Genomic DNA, 22,471 nt, shown 5'->3' on the forward strand with positions numbered 1-22,471 from the left:
GAATTTTGAAACATTTAATAATTTGTGTGTAGCTACAGTTGCTCCGTTATGTTGTCTACTGGTTTAACTAACAATCAAGCCAGGTACAGACACTATACTTTTACCACTATAATTGATCAGAAACCACTCTATACTTGTAACAGAACAGAAGTTAGCACACAGAACCAGTCTATACCCATAACAGAAGAGAAGTTTGGCACATATAGACTAGTTTTAAAATGGCAGAGCCCTATCAAAGACTTGCAACCCTACCAAAGTGTGAATGTGCATTCTGTTCACTAATGATCAAAACTATGGGCGTGTGTAGACAAAATGGAGGTCCTAAATTGAAGCAGTGGGTTTTAAAAAACACTGCTTCAATTTAGGGCTGATTAACCCCCTCCCGTGTCATGTACACATCCTGTTGACTTAGAGCTGTGGAGCTGCACGGAGCCCAGCGCTTTGTTCCACAGCTGTAGGGACAGCAAACGAGTTTTAGTTTGCTGCACCCCAACTTATCTAAGGCGCATTATGTTGCCGAATTTCCTAAAGCAGCTGGACTTAATGTGAATACACCTCTGACTCATGCAAATACTGACACCATTAAAGCGGTGCAAAAGCATTTAGCTCACTTTACAGTGTTATGCACACATGCTTCTTGCTTCGTCTACACACAGCCTGTGCCACTTACAGAAAACCGTGTAATTTAGATCAATTCTGCCTTGGACTTTTTGAATATCTGTATCTGGCCATTGGTAGCATTACTGAAAAATGTCAACAACATTACTGCATCGTAGGGATAGAACAGTATATTAATATTTTATCTCCAACAGAAATTGTGTCCATTCCATTTTAGAAATAAGCTAAAAACCTCATGTAGCCCAGTTCTGTAGTTTGTCCTGCAGAGAGAAAAATTATGGCAAATTGTTTGATAACCCTGTGTTGTGGACAGCCCTAAAGATGTGAATAACAGTAGGATCAACCTAAAAAACAATAGCTGAAGATACAAAAATCACAATAATGCCAATAAGGTAATGAAACTAAAATATCTCAATAACGAAAAAATTAGGACTGCCTAGTGGCAAACAGCAGTGTATTAGTGAAACAGCCATTGCTGTACCTGCTTCTTTCCTCAGGGCTGGTGAGGAATGCTTTGCAAATTTATCCCAGTCAATAAAAGATATCATCCACAAAAATCCTTGCTTCTCCCAAACTTTTGAAGGAATTTAGCTTTGGGTTTACTCGCTGTACATGGCCACCTCCTTTTAATAGTCTGGATCTGAACAGGCAAACCTCTGGGAAAATCCTTTTCCAGAACTGCCCTGAGCTTTGCAGTTCAATAGCATTAAGGTTTACAACCAAATGTTAGTATAAACCCTAGCCTCATAAAAGCCTCAGAAATTTAAAACAGGTTTTAATTCAAAAGATAAAATATAAATACTCACAATCCACAGGCCATCAAACTTTACACTTTTTTCAGGCTGATTAGGATTAGTGTAATATTCTCTTATTTCCATTTCCCACCATTGAGCTGTGGTATTACGGAAGAAGTCTGGGAAAGCTGCATATGCTCTGTACAGCTGCAAAAAATGATAGATACTTAGAAATAGATGGAACCACTGCATTTACAGCAGTAAATGTTTTTCATAGTTTATGGATTTTTAACTGAAATCTGCAAACACAGGCATAAAATCTCTGAATATCAAATGTCACAACTAGCATCCATGGAAAAAAAAAAAAGGGTTTTGTGACTGTAACTGCTTTCAAAAGTTTAATGCCATTTAGAAAGATTTTTTTTTTAGAAATGTTGGAAACTAAATTCAAAACTAGGTTTAGTGATTATTATTCCTTACATACTTATCTTTTCGTCTCTTATCCCTCCCTCTTTTTTCCCTCCTGCCATTTAGTGCTTTATTTGTGGTAGACATCTATGTCTTTTAGATGGATATTTATGTAATCAGTACGTATGCATTTCTTATTTTTGTGTTGAATTAAAAAAAAATAAATAAAAAAAAAATAAATTAATCTTCAGGAATGCTTAAAATACTACCAGATTAAAAGGGATTTAAAATTCATTAGAGTACTAAAAGAAAAATAGTTTGGCTATTTTTTAACTGAATAATAAATACAGAGAGATAGAAGAAGAAAGCGTTGCTTGCAAAGGTGAATTTTAATTTTGGTTGTTTTCACAAATAAACACTGATAATTGGCTACTTTGTAGTCAAAGTATAATGACTTTGTATTTTGGAATAGACAAATTTACATAAGAGCAAAGTCATTTATTTAAAAGAACACTTCTAATCATTGTAGAATCAGGAATTCATCCTCAAGGATCTGACTCTCAGGGTCTCTTTTCACTCATATTAAAACAGCTGTACTCCACTCTGGTGGTTTAACGAGTTCTTAAATCAAACAAGAATTACATGTGCACCAACTTTGTGGCCACTTCACATTGTCAAAGTATAAGTGAACACTAGTGCCTCATTTGGTCTTAGCATAAAACCCTAAAACATAAATGGTCTTAGAGAAGTGCAAGCTCAGGCTTGTCCTTGCCCGGCCAATCCACCTCCAGTGCCCAGCCCCTCTGCAAGGAGCTAAGCACTGTCATATATATATATATTGTTTTTTGAAACTGGATGCCATTCAATATGGAGGGGTGCCTCAAGTCCACTGAAGGGTGCCTCAAGTCCAAAAAGTTTGAGAACCACTTCATTACATAGTTATTCTGCTATTTTGAACAGACGTGTTGTTCATTCTGCCTGTGTGGCTTGGTGTCAGTAGGAAATGATCATGCCAACAATGGCATACATACTTACTTCCACTTGGGTTTCCCAGGGTAAAGATTCATTAACAGTAACATTAGGATAATCTGGCCAGACCTATTAAAAGGAAAACAAGTATTTAAAAGATCAGTACAAACATGGTAGTTACATAATATATGACAAACTCTGTTTTAGACTCATTTTGAAATCCCCCACCGCAAGCATTTTCTTTTCTTAAAAGGGACTCTTGTGAACACTCACAGTAATATTTCCTGATCCTTCCTCATTGATTCAATAGTAACTATGTCCTTTCAAACCAAGTTCCTCTCCAGCACAACTATTTCTAAGGCTGATAGCTATTTACTACAAGAGACGCAACCTCTTTCATCAAAAGGACATAGGACTCCTTTTTGTATCAAAATCAATCTCAGACCATTTTTTCACACAATTATCAGTAATAAGGTATGTGTTCCACCCACTGCTGATACTGCTAAGATTTGGATTTCTTTAGAACATACAAGCCACTCAATTTTTTAAAGAGATTACTGTTATAATGAAGGGAAGCCCTTCTGTGTGCATAGTTTCATCTTATGGGTACCAGTACATAGAAAACCAGTATTAAGGAAGAAATAAATAAAAGTTATAAAAACCATGCTCTCTCTAGAGAAGAAAACTAATGGAAAGTGTTGTTGGTCCTTTGGAAGGGTATGTACACTATCCCTCTTCAAAATAGCTTGTGCTCAGCCTCCAAAATTCACTCAACCCATGCAGATCTCAAGAAAATCGTTAGGACCCACGGTCTTCCATGCAGAGATGACAAGACTCTATAGTGTGATACCACCTCTGCCGTTCCCTTCCTAAATGGATCAAGGGCTTCCTCCAGGCACCTTCATCTGGGGTTATTTCCCCAGCCAACCATCCCAAGTCCTCGCATGAAGAAAAAGGAATGACACTATTCCATGTACACGTTTTCCTTTGGTCTAATCTGCTGGTACCACCAGAGGTGGCAGGAACATTTTGGGTCATACATGGATAGGTGCTGATGACGGTTCATTATTCAGCTATTTTAGTCCAGGTGGACTTACAGATGTTGGGTTTCAGTAGTAAAATCCAGTTAGTAAGCCTCACTCAGTATCATTAGGCATTTTGAGCCTCACTCAGTATCATGAGGATTTTACTTTTACATATTTTGATGTGAACTGAGACATACCCATGACATATGATTAGCTATTTGTGGAGAATTCCTATTGGATTTGCCTTCGGGATTTGCTCTGCGAAGATGCTGGCATAAAAACAGGACATCTCTCCTAATTGAAGAGACATAAGAATATCTCCTTAGATTTACTACTGCTATAATAAATGTTAAGACCTGAAGGGGATTTTTATAATTTTCTTAGATTCCCTTATAAAACAAGCTAAAGAACTTCTGAACTGGTCTAGCTTCAGCTTCCAAATACTAAATTTCATCATATCCTTTTTCTACTTTATTAAAAGAATTCTCTAGAATCAGAACCCTTTTCCTCTTGTAGCTCAGGGTCAAATCACTACTTAGCCATGTTAACATAAAATCATACTCAGACACGCTGTCTTTAATGACATAAATTGTCCAAAAACATTACCTTTCCCCATACGATATCACTACTATTAGGCCACTTGATAAAGACATCGTTCTGTAAGCCCCTTGTATAAGCTGGGTAATTGGTTTCATTTCCAGAAATTGCTGGATCCTAAAATTAAAGGAAAAACTATTTTAAATTTGTGTTCAGAAATCAAGCCTAGAAATGAAGTAATATGCATCAGGAATTAAATATATCCTGCCATGATGAATAGCAATTTGAGGAGGGGAGGAAGGCCTGAAGACTAACCAGAATAATGATGAATCTCATTCCTTCTGCTTTCATTTTGTCAACAAGTTTTGGCAATCCAAAGAAGTTTGGGCTAAGAGTGAAGTCTAACTGCCGTTCCATATAATCGATATCCGTGTATTGTACATCCTGTGGTTCGCAAAAACAATGCATGCAGTTAAGTGTTTTTTTAAGTGCATATTTATATCACAGCAGGTAAATCAAGAGAACTGCTGACTTTCTGAAAAGTAAAAGTGGAAACTGCTGCATCTTCTAGCAAGAATATCTACTGAATATTAAACCAAAATCAAGGTCATTTCACAGTTAGACCTCTCATATCCTAAATTTATTTGAAAGATAGAAAATTTATTATTCACTAGAGATGAATAAAGTCCCATTTTTCAAATATATATGAAAAATATACATGTGTGTAAATCAGTGCCTGAGGAATAAATGGATCATCAGTTTGTGCCATTCTGAGATGATTCCCTGTCATCTGAACTCTATACTGAAAGAGTGCCTTTAATGTGAGATACCATTATACTGTGCTCACATGCCTTTGAAAGTTACTCCCAACAGTATTAAACCGGTGCCCAGCCATGACTGTAAAAAACCACCTGAATGTTACAATGCTGGCATTAAATACATCCTGCTTTTTCTTTCTCCTTCTTCCCTGCTAATCCATTATAAGTAGCACAGTGAGAGCCAATGCTTAGCTTGTATTTCTAGTTGGTCTGTAATGCAAATGAATACAAATGGATAGAGTGGTGGACTCATAAGTTATATGTTGAAGCTACCACCACCAATCTGTTTTGGGGGGGGAAATGAAATCATTTCCACAACAACGTCAGGGAAGTTTCAAGCGGTGAACACTCCATGAATTCTGTGAGGACTTCTAGCAGGCAAATCAGCTGCACCCTCTTCAGAATGACTGCCTTCAAAATGCTTAATCTAGGCCATGACTTTTGTTCAAGAATGCACTCTTGTATTTCTTAGACTCTGCTGTTCCTGGTCTGCTCCCCATCTGTCATCCTCATATTGAGGAAATGCCAATGATGACTGCTCCCACTGAATCAATGAATTCAGGGAACATAAAACTAAGCCAAGCATGGATACAGGGTCTGTGCTCATTTTACAAGCATGAACTTAACTGAAAGTATGCCAAGATTATGTATGAAAATCAATATATGTTAGTCCTTAATATTAAAGTTTTATTTAAAGCAAAAAGCAAAAAGAGCATGGTTAGTATTTCATTGATGGTTAAAAATAATATATTTATATCAGAAGCTATTTTATAAAACTGAAGACATTTTGTGAACAGTTTTAAAGGTACTAGGGCTAAATCACCAAAGCTGTGGGGATCTCTCCTTACCACTTAATGTACCTAAGTCTGAAACTATGAAGTTGGTTGGCTAATGCTAATTTAAAGGTACAATGAGATCTGATGTGGGATCCCAATGATCCTTTCTGACATGCCACAAGAAGCATGACAGTGGGATCCAGTGTCAGATCCAGCATCAGATGCCATTGTACTATACTGCTGATGTAGGAGAAGCCTGATCCCAGGGTCCCTGCACCAGCAAGTAAGAGTCTTGGAGACTTTGTACAGCCTACAAAATTAGTTTAAATTATCTTTTGCTCCGCTTTAATGGCCTTGCTGTTTGAACGCTTGTATTCCACTTTAAATGACTTTGTAACATAGGTGTAACAAGGCGTTTTAGTTTGCTACCTAACAAAGTGCAACACTGCATGTGGTGCTGGAAGCTGATGTGCTTGGGCAAGCTCAGGCTTGGCAGGCTTCCAGTGCCTGGTGCACCGTCCCCGCCACCTTCTCCTGCCACTAGCATACCCAGCCACCCTCCTGTCACCTTACTGTTCTGTCCCAGGGGCAAGTCAGCCACTCCTGGGCAGTCCCACACAGCAGGAAGGCAGAAGGGATGGTGCAGGGGTGCTGGAGCCTACGTGCTTCTTCCACAGTGTTGGGGAAAGAGGGGACGAGCTGCCACCAGATTGCACAGCCCCTGAGCTGTGGGGGATCCTGGTGTTTTCCTCTGTGGTGTCAGCACCCATCTGCTGGCGGAGGGAAGCACCAGGCCCCGCACAGCTCAGGGGTCGTATGACCCAGTGGCACTTTGTGCAGGCAGGCTCAACTGGATTGGGGCAGGGGGGCGGAAAAAAAGCAGCAAGGAGCCTGACCATTTTTGTTTTTTTCTCCTGGAGTCTGCCTGCCTACTTCAGCTGTGTGGGGACCCAATGCTTCACTCCATGGCTGCAGCGCCCCCCGGGAGGCAAGTAAGCTCTCAGGATTGGGACCCAACCTTGTGTACACACCACGGGGGTTTAGTTCAATTTAATTCTTTCTAAATTGAAATGCTGGAAATGGCGGGCTTTTAAAAACCCACCGTTTCAATTCAGGGAGAACTAAACCGAACTAAATCCCTGTTGCATGTACAAGTACCCTTGGCTCCTTGTGCTCCCTCAGCCAGGAGCCCCCTTCAGCTAGTGGATCCCCCAGCCATGGGAGTGCACTGCGCTCCTATGGCTACAAGCTCTGATCACCTGATGTGGGCTCCCAGCTGCTGAAGCACATGCTGAGTTCTCCAACTGGGAGCCCCAATCAGGATCCTTCAGAGGTTGGGAGCCCTGGCCACATGTACAATTAAGAGTGTGATAGGATCTAGTCACAATGTTATTATACAAAAGATGAATAAGTCACAAAGTTATTACACCTCTGTTTATCATATCATTAATTGAACGAACCTGTGGCCAGGTCTCTGCTTGAGGCATGATCAATCTGTTAAGCATATATTAAGAGTAACATTTGTCAGAGGCCTTAAAATTCTTTTAGCATGTAAAGGTCTGCTTCTAGACATACCCAGAAGCACCTCGGTTCTGGGAAGCTCAATATCTAAGCACCACTAGAATTCACTAGACCACCTATAGCTCTTGATACAGTAGGCTCCTTGAAGGAGAAGGAAGCTGTATGACACACCCAGCTGGGAAAGGGAAGTACTAGGTTCGAGATTCCAATAAAGGGGTTGGAACCCCATTTTGCAATTAGGTATCTTTACTACTAGGCCATGAAGTAATTATCTGTATATTTATTTATGTTTTACAAAGTGGAACAGCTTCAATGGGAATAACTGTGAGCATCACTCCACTTGAAAATCCCCTATAACTTTTTGGTAGGGGCACACGCTTTGGAGGTGAGCTAAGTTCCCTACATATTGTTTCATAGTTTCTAGGGTCAGAAGGGTCCTTAGTAAATCATCCAGTCCAACCCCCTGCCATGGCAGGAAAGAGTACCGGGGTCAAACGCCCCCAGCAAGGTGATTGTCTAGCCTTGTCTTAAAGACCCTCAAGTTAGGAGCCAGCACCACTTCTCTTGGAAGTTGGTTCCAGATCCTAGCTGCCCTGACCATGAAGTAGTGCCTCCTGATGTCTAGTCTGAATTTACCCTCTGCCAGCTTGTGACCGTTATTTCTAATCACTGCTGGTCATGCTCAGGGGAACAGAGAATCCCTCAATGCCTGCTGGTCCCCTCTGACTAGTTTGTAACAGGCCACAAGATCCCCCCTCAGTCTTCTCTTGTGGAGGCTGAACAGGTTCAGGTCCCGTTGCCTCTCCTCGTAGGGCCTGCCCTGCTGCCCCCTGATCATGTGAGTGGCCCTCCTCTGGACCCTCTCCATGTTGTCCACATCCCTCCTGAAGTGCGGCACCCAGAACTGGACGCAGTACTCCAGCTGCGGCCTGACTAGTGCTGCATAGAGGGGGAGGATCACCTCCTTGGACCTGCTTGAGATGCATCTTTGGATGCATGACAAGGTGCGGTTGTCCTTCCTGACTGCATCCCCACACTGCCGGCCCATGTTCATCTTGGCATCAATGATGACTCCAAGATCCTTTTCTGCCTCTGCACTGATGAGAAGGGAGTTCCCTAGCTTGTAGGTATGCTGCTGGTTCTTCCTCCTCAGGTGCATCACCTTGCACTTGTCAGTGTTGAATCCCATCCTATTCTCATCTGCCCACCCCTGTAACCTGTCTAGGTTCGATTGTAGCCTATTCCTTCCTTCTAGCATGCCCACATCCCCCCACATCTTAGTGTCATCAGCAAATTTGAACAGGGTGCTTGTGTACAGAAGTGAATTCTGCAGGATTGGTATGGGTCAAAAAATTAGATGCTATAGTGATCAGCACTGTGATGTCTAAGTCCACTATGTGGATTTTAGCCATTATAGCTGTAGCTCTAGACATTAGAAATCATACAGAAGCTTAACAGCAGCACAATGAACACAATATTATTAATTCTTCAATGGCTAGTTGCTTTCTTTCTTTTTCTTTCCCTCTTCCCCTTTTTTATGGAGCCTTCTGAAATCAGAGTTCAAACAATAGTAAGTGCAAAATTGCAAAAAATCTTACATAGGGTATCTGAGCTTTCTTCATTGCATAATACAGGTCAGAGATTTCAGTATCATTTTTGTATCCGTAACGGCATAACTGGAATCCCAAAGCCCAATAGGATGGCATTACTGGTCGTCCTATCAGCTAAAATAAATTAGAAAAAGACAGAGTTTTCAAATAAAGTATTAAAAACAATTGGGAAAAAATTGTGATAAAGTTGTGACATTATGCCAATCCTACTGAAGTGTATTCCTGAACAACAAGCTCTGGAGTGGGGCCCAAAACCAGGTAAAAGTCCAGAATTCCTCCAATAGTACGGTACGTCAGAGCAGGAGTTGGCTGGAATATTATTTCTGAAAATCCAGAGCAGAAAATCAGGAAAAGAATAATCAGATAAAACTACTCTTATGAAAAAGTGAATATTACTGTTATGAAAACACTTCCAGAGAATAAAATGTGAGGTTTTTTTTACCCATTGCATTACTGTTAAGCAATAGAACTCCATGAGCATTTCCATCATCTTCCAGGCCCATGTAAAAGGGATGGAAACCATAAGAATTCAATTTGTACTGTAAAACAAACAAAGAGAATTTTAGTTTCTGGCATAAAATGTTATAAACAGTAACACACTTTCTATACACTTACTATAAAATTAATTCATTACAGACAAATAACTTAAAAAAAAAGTCATCACTGAATTGCTTTCTTTCCCTTCAAATACCTACTTAAGCATATGCAATCATGTGCATATATTAATACATTTTCAAATCACATTAAGGTAAATGCTTACATTTCCCAGTAAAAGACTTTTTTTTTTCCTTATGAGTTTGACATTGAGCCCAATATACATGAGAACACTCAAGTGGAAATGAAAATAATTGTTTTACTACATATTCCTAAATAAATATTGATACATTTCTGCTAATGTAAAATAACTTTCCCAGTATAAGTCACCCCTTCCTTTACAAACATATTTATATAGGTATGCATATTCTGTACATACATCTCTTATAAATTTCCCTTTTTCCAAAGCAGAATCTGGTATGATATTTTGATCCTTACAATGATAAATAGATCATGGACTGATTGAGAGTTAGCAGGTGTGTCTTTATGTGAATTTTATGCAGGACCAGTTTACTGGTGAGTAAACTACTCATAAGTAAATACTCCTTGGCAGGCATGTGTACCTGCAGGGATGTGGAAGCATCTTTGCTGCTCCCAGCAGCAAACTGTTCCCGCTTCCTAGGATCCTGGAACGGGGCCCTGCTGCCATCAGGGGGAGCTGGAGGTTCTGGCTGCAGCTGCCTGGGCCCAGAGGTCAACCTTCTCCCTGGCCAGCTGCATTTCTGTCCAGGAGCAGCACACAGAAGCTCTTGCACCTCCCTGCCTCCCTGCACCATGGCTGCTCCAGGCCCTGCCCTTGACAGCAAATCCCAGTGCCCTGGGCTTCTGCTGGCCACCACACTGGCCCTGCTGGCCCATGGCTGCCTGAGCACTGCCAGCTCCCCCACATGTAGCAACCACCTGCTCAACATCACTGCACTATCCCAGGGCTGCTGCTGCTGCATACCTGCCAGCTGGACCATGTCCTGCTTCAGGGTGGCACTGCCCTCACCCTCCTGGGCCTCCAGCCCCACCACCACCGGGCCATCCAGGAATGGTGGCTCCACTTTGTCTGGCACACCTGTGACAACAAGCAGTGGCCAGAGGCATGCAGGATGACCCAGACCACCTTCTGGGACCTCCTGGAGAAGCTCCATCTGCTGTGGGTAAGGCCAATGCTGGGGAGGCCACTCTGGAGGCACGCAGTACCCTCCAGGATGTGCTGGGCACACAATGCTCTGCATGCATAATCTCCTGGCAGTGGTGGCAGAGTTCCATGCCCTGGGCTTCCCCCAGTACATTGGGCCCTGGATGGGACTCACATCCCTATCACCTGCCAGTCCCATGGTGATCACCTCTACCAGTCAGAAGGGTTTTCACTCAGTTGTGCTCCAGGCTGTCATTGACCACCACAGTGCCTTCACCAACATGAGTGCTGGCTCAGAGGGCAGTACCTACGACACCCATGTCTTCTAGAACTCCACCCTGCCAGCCCTGGTGCAAAGCGACTGCTTTACTTTGGGAGTGCCAGACATGCAGTTGGGCACCATGGTGTTCCCACCTCTTCTCATCAGGGATCTCACCTACTCACTCCTACCCTGGCACATGTGGTCCTATACTGGCCAGCTGGACTGCCACCAGACCCTCTTCAACTGATGCCTGGACCAGACCCTCATGCTGGTGGAGTGCACCTTCAGCCACCTCAAAGGACACTGGCACACACTCACTGCCCTCCTTGAGTTCACTGAAGACAACATCCCCCAGGTCACTGTCACAGCCCACATACAGCATAACATCTACGAGGCCCAGGAAGAGTTATTTTGCAAGGCCTGGGCAGAGGAGGCATGGTGAGTGGAAGACAACCACCTGTGGTGGCAGAGAAAGTGAGGCCCTGGGCAAGCCAGATACCTGCCCCTGACACTGGCCAACCACCTCCTCCTCCTGCACTCCCAGCTGTAGCTCTCCTGGACAGCTGCCTACGGACCCCTGCCCCACCACCCACTCCCAACACCACGTTTACTGTGGACAGTTCTCAGAAAAACAGTTTATTGTCCTCACAAGAAAAAGGCTTTCCCTCCCCTCTGCCCTCCCTCCCCAGCACCACAGATCCACCCAGCCCATCCACCAACAATAGAACACCCTCTCCCCTGTGCAAACTATTTACAGTGTGATGTGTCTGCACGCCCTTCTGAGGTGGGTGGCTGTGAGGTAGGGGCACAGCCCAGGGACAGGCAGACAGCAGCCCAGCCTCTGGCCATTCTCCCATGGGTGTGCATGCTGCAGTGATTCTGGTGGGCCAGGGGCGATGGTGGCTGCTGGTCCCCTGGTGCAGGTAGCTCCTCCTCTGGCAGCTGGGGACCAGGGACAGAAGGACTGATGCACAGTCTTAGCCCTGCTGCTGACAGCTCCTGCTCTGTGCCCATGTGGAGCTGAGGTGAGCAGCAGGTCTGGCCCCAGATGGGGGGGCTGGGTGGTGAACTGCTGCCGCACCGCTGCCTCACCCCACAATGCCACAAGATTGCCAGTCTCCCCTTGCAACCAGTTAAAGCCCTGGGTGGTGGTGAATGGCATGAGTGATGAGGCCATTGAGGCTCCTGTGCTGGCTCTCCAGGCCTCTGCATGGCTGCCTCTGTGCTGCCTGGCCTGGGTAGCTAGTTGCAGCACCCAGTGCAGGGGCATACCATGGGACTGGGAGCTGTGCAGCAAGATGATGTCCCACAGTACCTGCAGGCTCTGGACAGGCTGCTGAGGGTTGGCTATGGGGCAGCTGGCTGCAGCAGCCAGGAGCTGGCTGCAGCTGGACCCAGGGGCTGGCAGGCCTGGCAGGAGCCTGGAGCAGCCTTGCACAGCCGGATGGCATGTGCCTTGCAGCCATGTAGCACTGTAGTGCCAGACAGTGGTGCCGGGGTGTAGGCAGGCTGGCACAGGTAGCCTGTGGCCTGTACAGCAGCAGCAGAGGCCAGGAGTCCCACCAGGCTCCCTGCTGTTATGCCCAAGGGCTAAAAATGCCCACAGGCTTTTAAGGGGCCTGTGGCCGGGGCTGCCACAAAGGCTGGCCAGTGCTGTACCAGGAGAGGCTACCAGACGAGTAGTGAATGTTACTGTGAAGTAAGTGTGCACATGTAGACATGGATGCTTACTGTGCAGTAAACTAAGCTACAGCACAGTAAAGTGTTGTGTAGATGCACCCAGTATGTAGAGAAAAGACAGGGACTAATGATACCACCATTTCTTTTTTAACTTTATACAGCCTGCAAACCACATTGTACATGAGAACACATAGGCATACTTAAATACACCATAAGTGATTTACCTGTGCAAATACTAGTTTATCAAAGATGTGAGGTTTTAAATGTAGAGTAATCTAACGGGGTTTTCTTGGGGCCAACCTCTCAATGGCCCACCCACCTGTTTCTGGGCCAACCGCTCACCTCCTCTTCTTCTGCCATGCCTTGATGATGCAAATTTATGTTGTTAATTAGGCAGGAAGCTGCCCATTCTTGCCCCAATGCCAGGGGGCGCTATCTGTGGCTCCCCTACACCACAGCTCAAGCCTCGCAGATGGTATCTACAGTTCCTATAGCATCACCAGCCCCACACTGGGCCTCAGTATCCTTCAATCTGGACAGCAACTAGATCCCTCCAATCAGGCAGCCTACTCCATCCTCATTCTGGGCTGCCTAGCTCCCTGAGCTCTTCCCCCTCTTGGGTGTGGCCCCCCTGGGACCTTTGGCCACAGGCCCTGGACCAGGAGCCTCCAAACCATCCCCTTTAGCTCCTGCCCTTACCTCCAAGATGTTGCATTCAGCCTTGCAGCCAGGTGATGTTACTACCTGTCCTGCTAGCAGCAAACAGCTCTGTTTATATAGGTGGCCAGAGATCTAAAATGGCCTGCGATCAAGCACCCGCTGGCTGCTTGGCTCAGGCATTAAAGTGGCAGGCACCAACAGTGCCCTGCCACAAGCAGACATAACCATATTCTGAAATAAATAATTGTCTAAAACCTTTAAGAGGAGAAAGCACAAAATGTACTTTCTATCAGCCATCTCGGCCTCAAGATTATGGTCTCTAGTCAGAAGTAAAATGATAAAGATGCCCATAAACTTACTCCATGTTATACATATTTTTTATGTCACACTGAAATGCATCAAGGATCTGATTCAGTGCTTAAACAGTCATTTACTTGATTGTAATGAACTTTGAATCAAGCCTTTTGAACGTTAATTTTGGACTCTGCACTCAAAGAAGCCTAGGGCTGAGATATGAAATGCTGAAAAATGGGGGAACTTCATGCTGTGCCTTCCTCCATGATTAATTCACCCAAATCAGGAAAAAAGAGAAGATGCCACTTTCTGAGAACAGCTAAGCCACACCTGAGTATCTAGCATACAGTCTATAGGCATATGAAGTCTATTACCCAAGAGAGAATTCATTCTTTCAAACATTTAAGTTTTCAAAAACTCTGTTTACCTTGGTAGAAAATCAATCTTAAAAAGACCCATGTGAAGGTAAAATCAAAGAGAAAGAGCAGCAGCTTGAAGACTAATCAAATTTGAAATCAAAATTATTTTTTTACATACCCCAGGAGGCTGGTCTTTTGTGAACATTCCCCAGGTGTGCCAGTTCATGTTACGCCGAAACATAGTATGTTCATTTTCACCAAATCCATACACATACTGTGATGGGACACGGGTTGAAATCTGAATAAACATATCACTAAAAGTGAAGCCAGGTACCTGAGAATCCCAACTGAAAAAAGGGGGAAAGAATTATTCCATCAGTGAAATGTAGAAAAGAAATAATAAGAAAGGAGCAGTTTTCTGTGCCAGAAGAAACAGCACACAAACCCACATAGTGGCCCAGCACATTTCTGATACTATCTTTACTTCATTTACAAAATTAAAGACTTCCATTTTGTAAAAGAGTTAAAGTCTTTATTTCATTTACAAGCATACATATAGATGCACCAAGTGGTGGTGAGGTTTTTGCTGAGGTTTGTTATTAAATCTGAAGGTGTATATTGAATGTTATTGGCAGAATAACCATAGTTAAGAGGGTAGTAGCAGAACAGAACATTTTTCTGGGGCTTTCATTTTTCTGGTCTCATAATAGAGACCAGAATCTAATATGGAGATAGTCCAATGAACATAAAGATAATTAGCATAGTTTTCATTTAATGGCATTCTTTAATTCTGCATTATCTTTCTATTATATTGTCTATGAGGTTCAGGCAATCTTCCTACTGTCTCTCAAAACATTGTATATAACACAGCCTATAAGATGACCTCAGCTACTCACTAGGGTTACCCTCATCAGTCACCCTTCTGTTTGGAAAACAAACACTTTCGTTCCTGTACAGTATTTAAGTTAAGGAGAAAATTGAGCTCTGAATGACTACTTTCCTCAGGCTTTCAGCCAGCCATGGGTAAAATCATGCCAGAGCGGGTACAGAACGAGCAGGGTAGGAATGATTGCCTTCCTACTATTACCATAGAATTGGTATGTGATCTTTTGAAAAAAGTTAATTCATCAGGACCAGAAGAACTTCATCTGAGGGTGCTGAAGGAGCTGGCCGAAGTTATTGCAGAACCACTGGCAAAACCTTTCCAAAGCTCATGGCACTCCAGAGAAGTTCCTGAGGACTGGAGGAGGGCCATATTGTGCCCATCTTCAAGAAAGGGAGGAGGGAGGACCTGGATAACTATAGGCCAATCAGCCTAACTTGTATCCCAGGGAAGATCCTGGAAAAAATCATCAAGGATTCTATATGTGATAGGCTTACAGAAGGTAGGATTCTGCCAGCATGACTTCATTGCAGACAGGTCTTGTCTTACCAACCTTATCTCCTTTTACAATAAGGTAACTCACCACCTAGATAAGGGAGAGGAGGTTGCCATGGTATACCATGACTTCCAAAAGGCCTTTGATCTAGTATCTCACAACATTCTCGAGAATGAATTGGAGGACTGTGGCTCAACCATGAGACAGTTAGCCAGGTAGGATGGTTGTGGGGTAGGACCCAGAGAGTCCTAATGAACAGATCTGTGTCACCTTGGTGAGAAGTGGCCAGTGGTGTCCCTCAGGGGTTGGTGCTTGGTTCAATGCTTTTCAACATCTTTATCAATGATTTCAATGTGGGGGTGAAAAGCTTACTGACCAAGTTTCTGGACAACACTAAGTTATGATAAAGTGTGGTCACACTTGAAAATAGACCGCAGCTACAGGCAGACCTAGATAAACTAGCAAGTTGGGCAGATCGAAATCAAATGAAATTCAACATCAAGAAATGTAAAGTACTCCATCTGGGGACAACCCCCCCCCCCCCACACACACACCTACAGGCTTGACAATGCCAAAGTGACTAGCACCATGAATGAAAGGGACCTGGGGGTAATAATAGACAATAGTATGAATATGAGCCGGCATTGTGAGCCGTAGCCAACAGGGCAAAAAATACCCTGGCATGCATCAATCAATGCACCTCCAACAAAACTAGGGAAGTGATTCTTCCATTTTACCCAAAATTGGTGAAACCACAGCTGGAGTACTGCATCCAGTACTGGGTGCTGCACTTCAACAAGGATGTGGTAAAGCTCAGCAGAGTCCAGAGAAGGGCTGCCCATATGATCAGAGGCTTGCGTGGCAAACCATACGAAGAAAGGCTGAGGGACCTAGGACTCTTTAGCCTGAAAAAGAGAAGGCTGAGAGGGGACTTGATAATGGCTTACCACTACATAAGGGTCATACCATCAAAGGCTCGGCAAACAACTGTTTACCAAGGCACGCTTGGGGATAACAGGAGTAATGGCAATAAACTCCTGGAAGACCATTTCAAGCTTAACATTAGGAAAAACTTCTTTACAGCCAGGGTTTCTAGACTGTGAATAGGCTCCCTCCAGAGGTGGTACAATCATTTATCCTGGAAATTTTCAAGAGAAGACTGGACAGTCACCTTGCTGGGGTCATCTGACCCCAGTTGTCTTTCCTGCCAGGTGCAGGGGGCTGGACCCAATGATCTTCCAAAGTCACTTCCAGTCTTGCAATCTATGAATCTATAAGTTGTTAACTATAGCTTGGAACAATAGTTCCCCCATTTTCCAAATGCTCCAGATTGATCACACCAAATTCAAGGGTGAAGATGAAATATTCTATTCAATGGTAGAAAAATCTAGTTAGATGTAAAGACATACAATACATCTACCTATCATACTTACTGGTGGAGACAATTTTTTACTTCTGTTACCACTTGTACTTCAGAAAGTTACAATCCTGTAGGGGTCTATTTTACAGGACAGGGAGACTATTGAGGTAATATATAGCCAAAAAGTCTCCAAAATAATAAAAAATAAAGCACCCTGCAGAGACATACAGCAAGTAAGGAAGTCCTGTCTACTCCAGAAAAGCAGCAGAAGAAACAGAAGTCAGTCAATCATAGTCCATGTCAAACCACAAGGAAACAAAACATTTTACAGTCATACCCACCACAGAAGGGAAGGGGGAAAAATCTCACACAAAGGAAAAGAAAAATCAAATGCAATCTGGAATAAAACAAAAGGAAGTAGCTATCCACAAGACAGAACAAAACAATAAATTAATCCACAGAAAATTGTAGAGAAAAAAAATATTGTCATAATATCATTCTAAAATTATGGGCAAAATTGGCATGGGCCATACTGTGAAAATCTGGGAAAAGTTTTGTCCAATTGTGAGATAAGCAATATATTTTTCAGTACAGCTATACTTATAGAAGTTCAGTCCATTCATAATTATTCTATAAAGGCAGTTCAGAGAGCAGTTCTCATATCTAAACAATGGCTGAGCAGACGCTAGAAACAGAGGGTCATCTGACTGACTCCTACTGTACTGGGGAAAGTAGACAAGACTTTCACAACACAGGAGATTCTAAGATGGTATGGCTCAACCTAAAATTAACAAAGATAGATATCTGGATACCCAAGAAACCCCTGCTTACATAACTGTTCCTGTGCTTTTGCGTCGAACCTGGATCCCAAATGGGTCATTCTGAATTGATACTTCATAGAGTCTATTCTCAGCTGTACTTCTAGGGCTGCTAGGGATATTTAGTGGTACTGGAACCTCGTACCTTCTACTGTTGTAATCATAAATCTGCGAAGGAGAAATTGGTTCACTCAAATGCATGTAAAATATTCACAGGTTATATACACTGATGACACTTCAAATTTCAGTCCCATATTTCAGTCGGTATTTTCCATATTAACTGAAAAGATATCTTTCAGTCCTCCCCTTTACAGAGATGATTTATCACAGGGAAAAATGTTTAAGCTGGACTAATATAAATTTAAAAAAAAAACAAAACTTTAATAGACTAGTCCCTATCAGGTAAAAAAATAAATATTTTGTAATTGCTTCAGTGAGGCATTCTCTTTCACTCAGTTTCCATTTTTGTCACAGTTGAAATAAGTTGGTTGTCAAATAAGAAACATAGGGATTGAAAACATTTTGTTTTCCCAGGGATGGTTGTTGGTTAAAACGGCTCTGAACCTATTTATTTTTATAGTAAACATGATTTTTTCCTTCTACGTGCTTTTTATTATGTTCAGTGCTTTTCTATATCAGGTTTTCATGTTCCTTGTATTCCATATTCTGATACTTAATCATCAATAATCATTGAGAAATAGATGAATAATATAATACATTTATCATGATGTTTTTTATTGTATGGAATTTACTATAGCAATATTGTGGTTCATTAAGTCTAGAATATATTCTAATTACGAATAATACAAATATTAACATAAGACTACTTGCTAATAACGAGTATGTTCTAATGAGGAATTCTTACATCCTAATGATAGAGTTAAAATCCTTCAAATTTTTATTTTTTCGGGTAATTATATACATCATTAAGTTATATAAATAAGGACAATGTTGTAAGAAGAAAAATATTCTTGAACTCAACACTCAATACCAGGTGTTTGGCTAAATTGAGAAGACTACCTAACCAACACTGCAATCTAAAAACCAGGAAGGTTCATTAATGCACAAATAGATGACTCATTTGAACAAACTATAAAAGGTTATAGAAATGAAGTACTTTTCAACAAATGAAGCAATATTAATTTACCTTAAATTGCAAGAAATTATTTTCATGATATTTCACTTCCAAGGTAAGTGTATTAATCGGTGTAGTAAAAGACTGTGAATTCTTAACATAATTAGCATTTGTGCTCAAGTTTGCTGTTAAACCTGAAGAAGAATATTGAATTTGTTTAACATAATAACCATAGTTGGGAGGGTAGTAACAGTAGGGAACATTCTGCGTAACAGTTTGGTCCTGAAAGTGAAAAGATAATATGTATTAGTGAATTGTATTTGGCAACTTTACTTTTAAAATGTATTAAAGAGACTGCTAAAAAATGCTTCCATTTTTAGAATGAAACACTATGGGCATTATTACACTTGCTTTGATGTGTATGGTGGGGTGCTTTAATTACAGCAGCTTTCAGGTGCTGCTCTAATTAAAGTGCCCACAGCGTTCTGTGTATTCACATCCTGAGCTTCAAAATGGTTGCGGGAGCACTTTCTCTACAGCGTATTCGATGAGCTTTAGTTAAAGTGCCCCCACCACCATTTTGAAGTGCAGGGACACTGAATATACAGATGCTGTTGGAACATGCTAATTAACATGCTCCTGCAGACTCAGTTAATCAAGTCTGTTCTGATGTATGCTAATTAATATGTGTCAGACACACATATAGGTGCCCAAACATTTTAGATTTTAGAAAAGGTTAATGTTGCTAGCATGTACAGCAAAAAGACATCTCCTTGATCTCTAAGTCACTGTGACTCCATCTTCTTAAAAATGTATGTAAAGTTGTAGGCAAAGTTGTGTGCTCAGAGAAGTAGAAATTTGAACCTGATGAAAATCAAGTGAAGAGAAGTGCTTGTGCACTGCCCGGGTATATGGATTTCACAAATGGCAGACTTGGATGTATGATGCTTAGAAAATTGATACAGAGATCCCTGTCCTCAGAACCGAACACCTTCCAATGGCTGCAAATTGTTTTAGTTCCACAGAGTTATTATAACATAGGTCAGCTGAGGATATGACCACTTCTTTCCAAAAAGTATTGGGGATAGACAAATTTATAAAATAAATTATATATCAAATTTGGGTGGGCCATTCTTTTACTATATCAAATAATAAGGAAGAGAGAGAAGTTTCTTAACCATTTACTTTTTCTTCCCATTAGATAAATAATTTGTACTTACATTCCAGATGCAGCCACGGGCTCTGCATTGTTCTGCTGTTGCACCAGGAGCAGGATAACAATCAAATCTGTCATTGTCACTGAACACTTGACCCCACGATAGTACATAAGATTTTCCTAGTTCAAGCTTAAGCCCTGTTATGTTGGTGACCTGTAACAATAACATTATATATATATATATAAATAAAACATGCCACTAATTCTTGTATATAACATGTCAAAGAATATATAATACTCACCTTCTTTTTGAAAGGCAGAATAAAGAAAAAAATTCCAGAGTTATAGCAGCAAACAGCTGGGACAGAGCCCGATTTTCAGCTGACTCACCATCACTTTCCTGTTTAACTAAAGCTGAAACTAAAACTGTTGCTGAAGGTTGGTTTCCATGGGTACATCTATGATTTTGAACAGTGCTAAAGAGTCTCCAAAGGTACAAAATAGGAAAAAAGAGAGACCAGGAGTAGCAAAATTCCCCTAAAAAGGATTGGTAGAACATTAAGACCATTAAAAAGAAGAGGTGGTCATTAATACCTCTGGAGTGAAGAACAATGAGCAACTAAGTAAAATGAGATCTTCAGGTACCTTAACAGTAATGCAATAGATGCTGAACTGCGAAGCGGGAGTCAAAGTATGCTTGTACATATCCTGGTCAGAAAATCAGCTTCCCTGCTTTATACGTGCAGGCCAATTTTATGGTGAGGGGCTGATTTTGGAGGGAAAAGGTGTGTGTTGTATGTGAGAAATATGGTACTAAACTCACTTCTTCTATTTTTTTTTAAATCCATTTCTTGGCTGATCCTCAAATGGTCAATTGTCAGGGATCCATTAAAATCAAAAGACTTAATAGACTTTAATGAAGCTGTGACAATTAACGCTATCTGCCTCACCATGTCCACTTTATTCATATTTTCACAAATGCTTGCATGCTAAACATTTCACGCTTAGTCCTGAAAACTTTAAGCACCTAAATAATAGTGTCCAATCACCCACAGGTTTTATAGAGGTTAAAGTTATTTAGGCACCTGAATATTTACGAGTCTATAAAAAATGAATTTTGGCTGCTGCTTTTTTTTTTTAATTGATAGAGCTCTCGTTTAAAGCATTTGCCTATAAAAGACAACCCCAAAACCAAAAGGCATAATTAGCAATTCAGCTCCCTGGGTGGAAATTTTGTTGAATGTCAGCGAGCGAGAAGGTGTTGGAGGTAGAGGGCAGGGATCGCAATGCCAGAGAGTTAAGGTGCGGAAAACTGAGAGATGCTGCAGGCCCTCTTCTAAAACCAGCGCCCAGGACTGGTGCACCATTTCTGCTACCACAGTTATACTACTGCAGAGACAGCCCCATTCAAAGCAATGACAGGACTTTCAGCATCTGAGTTCCTTCTTTAAAACTGATGGTCAGAAGGGGCATAATTGGGGCATTTCTGCTTACTTAGGCTATAGTCCATGTTGGCACAGCTCTGAACTCCCTCTGTTGAGAAATGTTTGTTGCACTGAGGTACAAACTTTAAGAAACAGTACCTGAACAGAAAATTCATAATACCGTTTAGCCCGCTTTGAATATGCATGAAATCTAGCTACCAGCATTTACACGTGGATTTTCACTGGCAACACTTACAACTGTGTGAGTGTATCTGAAGGCAAAACCTGTATACCTTTTCTATAATCGTGAGCATATTTAAGGCCGTTCATTTTGTAGCAAATATATGCAGTACACTGTAATGATCATCCCACTCTATGGAGTGTGTAAAGGAAGTTATATACTTCTGAAGAAGGTCCAGTCTTTGGCTTCAGTGGTTATTTACCTTATTTGAAGGATTATAGCTGACATTATGAGAAGAAGCCTGCGGCACTCCATTCTGAGACACAGTAAGCAGCGTTGGTTTATAAGCCAATCCAAAAATTTTGATTTCCTCAAATATTAAATTGTTTGGATCACTGTAGCTCATGTGCAAAACATTCATTGTTAAAGTATTCTGAAAGATAAGATAGTCATATTATAATAATCATCTATAATAATCTGCTGGTAAGAATTATTTGCCTAAATAACACTTATAATGCATCAGTCCTTTCTTCCTTTTCACCTTAACCACTTCTGTAATTGGAAGACACAGATATATGAATTTAATGATATATGAGTAACACGTTTCCACAGAATAGCAGCAAAGCTCGCAGCAAAACTAGCACCAAAGCTATTTCATGCACCACCATTTAGTAGGTGCATCTCAGCTATGACTTGAAGGAGAGAGCTCAATAGTTGTGGATACTATAGAGTTTCTGTAAATATCAGAGGATAAACCTGCTCTACTAAGAATGCATATAAGGGTACCAGCAGTATGTTTTTAAAGCCCTGAACATTTGCCCATTTTTATATGGACTGACACCATACTTTATTATCACCCTCCCCAGGACAGCATGCTGTTAGATTTCATAAAACAATGCAGGGTTACTGATATAATAATACTTATTACTTTGGAGACTTAAGAGCACAATTACAGCTTTATAATTATATAATATTATGCAGTTCCAAGAATTTTAAAATCTAGAAAAGTAAAAAAGGTAGACAAACTGACTATCCTTATTGTTATAACCTAATCAAGTGGCTAACCTGATTGCTTATAACATGCATT

At 41.6% G+C, this 22,471-nt stretch overlaps 1 protein-coding gene across 1 annotated transcript in view; it reads right to left on the reverse strand.

Moving 5' to 3' along the window:
* LOC149863059 (maltase-glucoamylase-like) overlaps positions 1-22,471 on the reverse strand; it is a 151,538-nt gene that overhangs the window by 56,016 nt on the left and 73,051 nt on the right. The window contains exons 24-35 of the mRNA XM_090051177.1: positions 21,647-21,817; positions 19,844-19,993; positions 18,696-18,905; positions 17,562-17,716; positions 14,170-14,338; positions 9,459-9,555; positions 9,227-9,339; positions 9,005-9,130; positions 4,607-4,735; positions 4,361-4,468; positions 2,796-2,858; positions 1,425-1,559 (exon numbers count right to left, since the gene is read on the reverse strand). Of these exons, the coding sequence (XP_089907303.1) occupies positions 1,425-1,559; positions 2,796-2,858; positions 4,361-4,468; positions 4,607-4,735; positions 9,005-9,130; positions 9,227-9,339; positions 9,459-9,555; positions 14,170-14,338; positions 17,562-17,716; positions 18,696-18,905; positions 19,844-19,993; positions 21,647-21,817 (1,626 nt within the window). The remainder of the gene's footprint in view (positions 1-1,424; positions 1,560-2,795; positions 2,859-4,360; positions 4,469-4,606; positions 4,736-9,004; positions 9,131-9,226; positions 9,340-9,458; positions 9,556-14,169; positions 14,339-17,561; positions 17,717-18,695; positions 18,906-19,843; positions 19,994-21,646; positions 21,818-22,471) is intronic.

Source organism: Crocodylus siamensis, chromosome 6 (genome assembly GCF_052110815.1).
Source record: "Crocodylus siamensis isolate JL-2025a chromosome 6, ASM5211081v1, whole genome shotgun sequence".
Lineage (NCBI taxonomy): Eukaryota > Metazoa > Chordata > Crocodylia > Crocodylidae > Crocodylus > Crocodylus siamensis.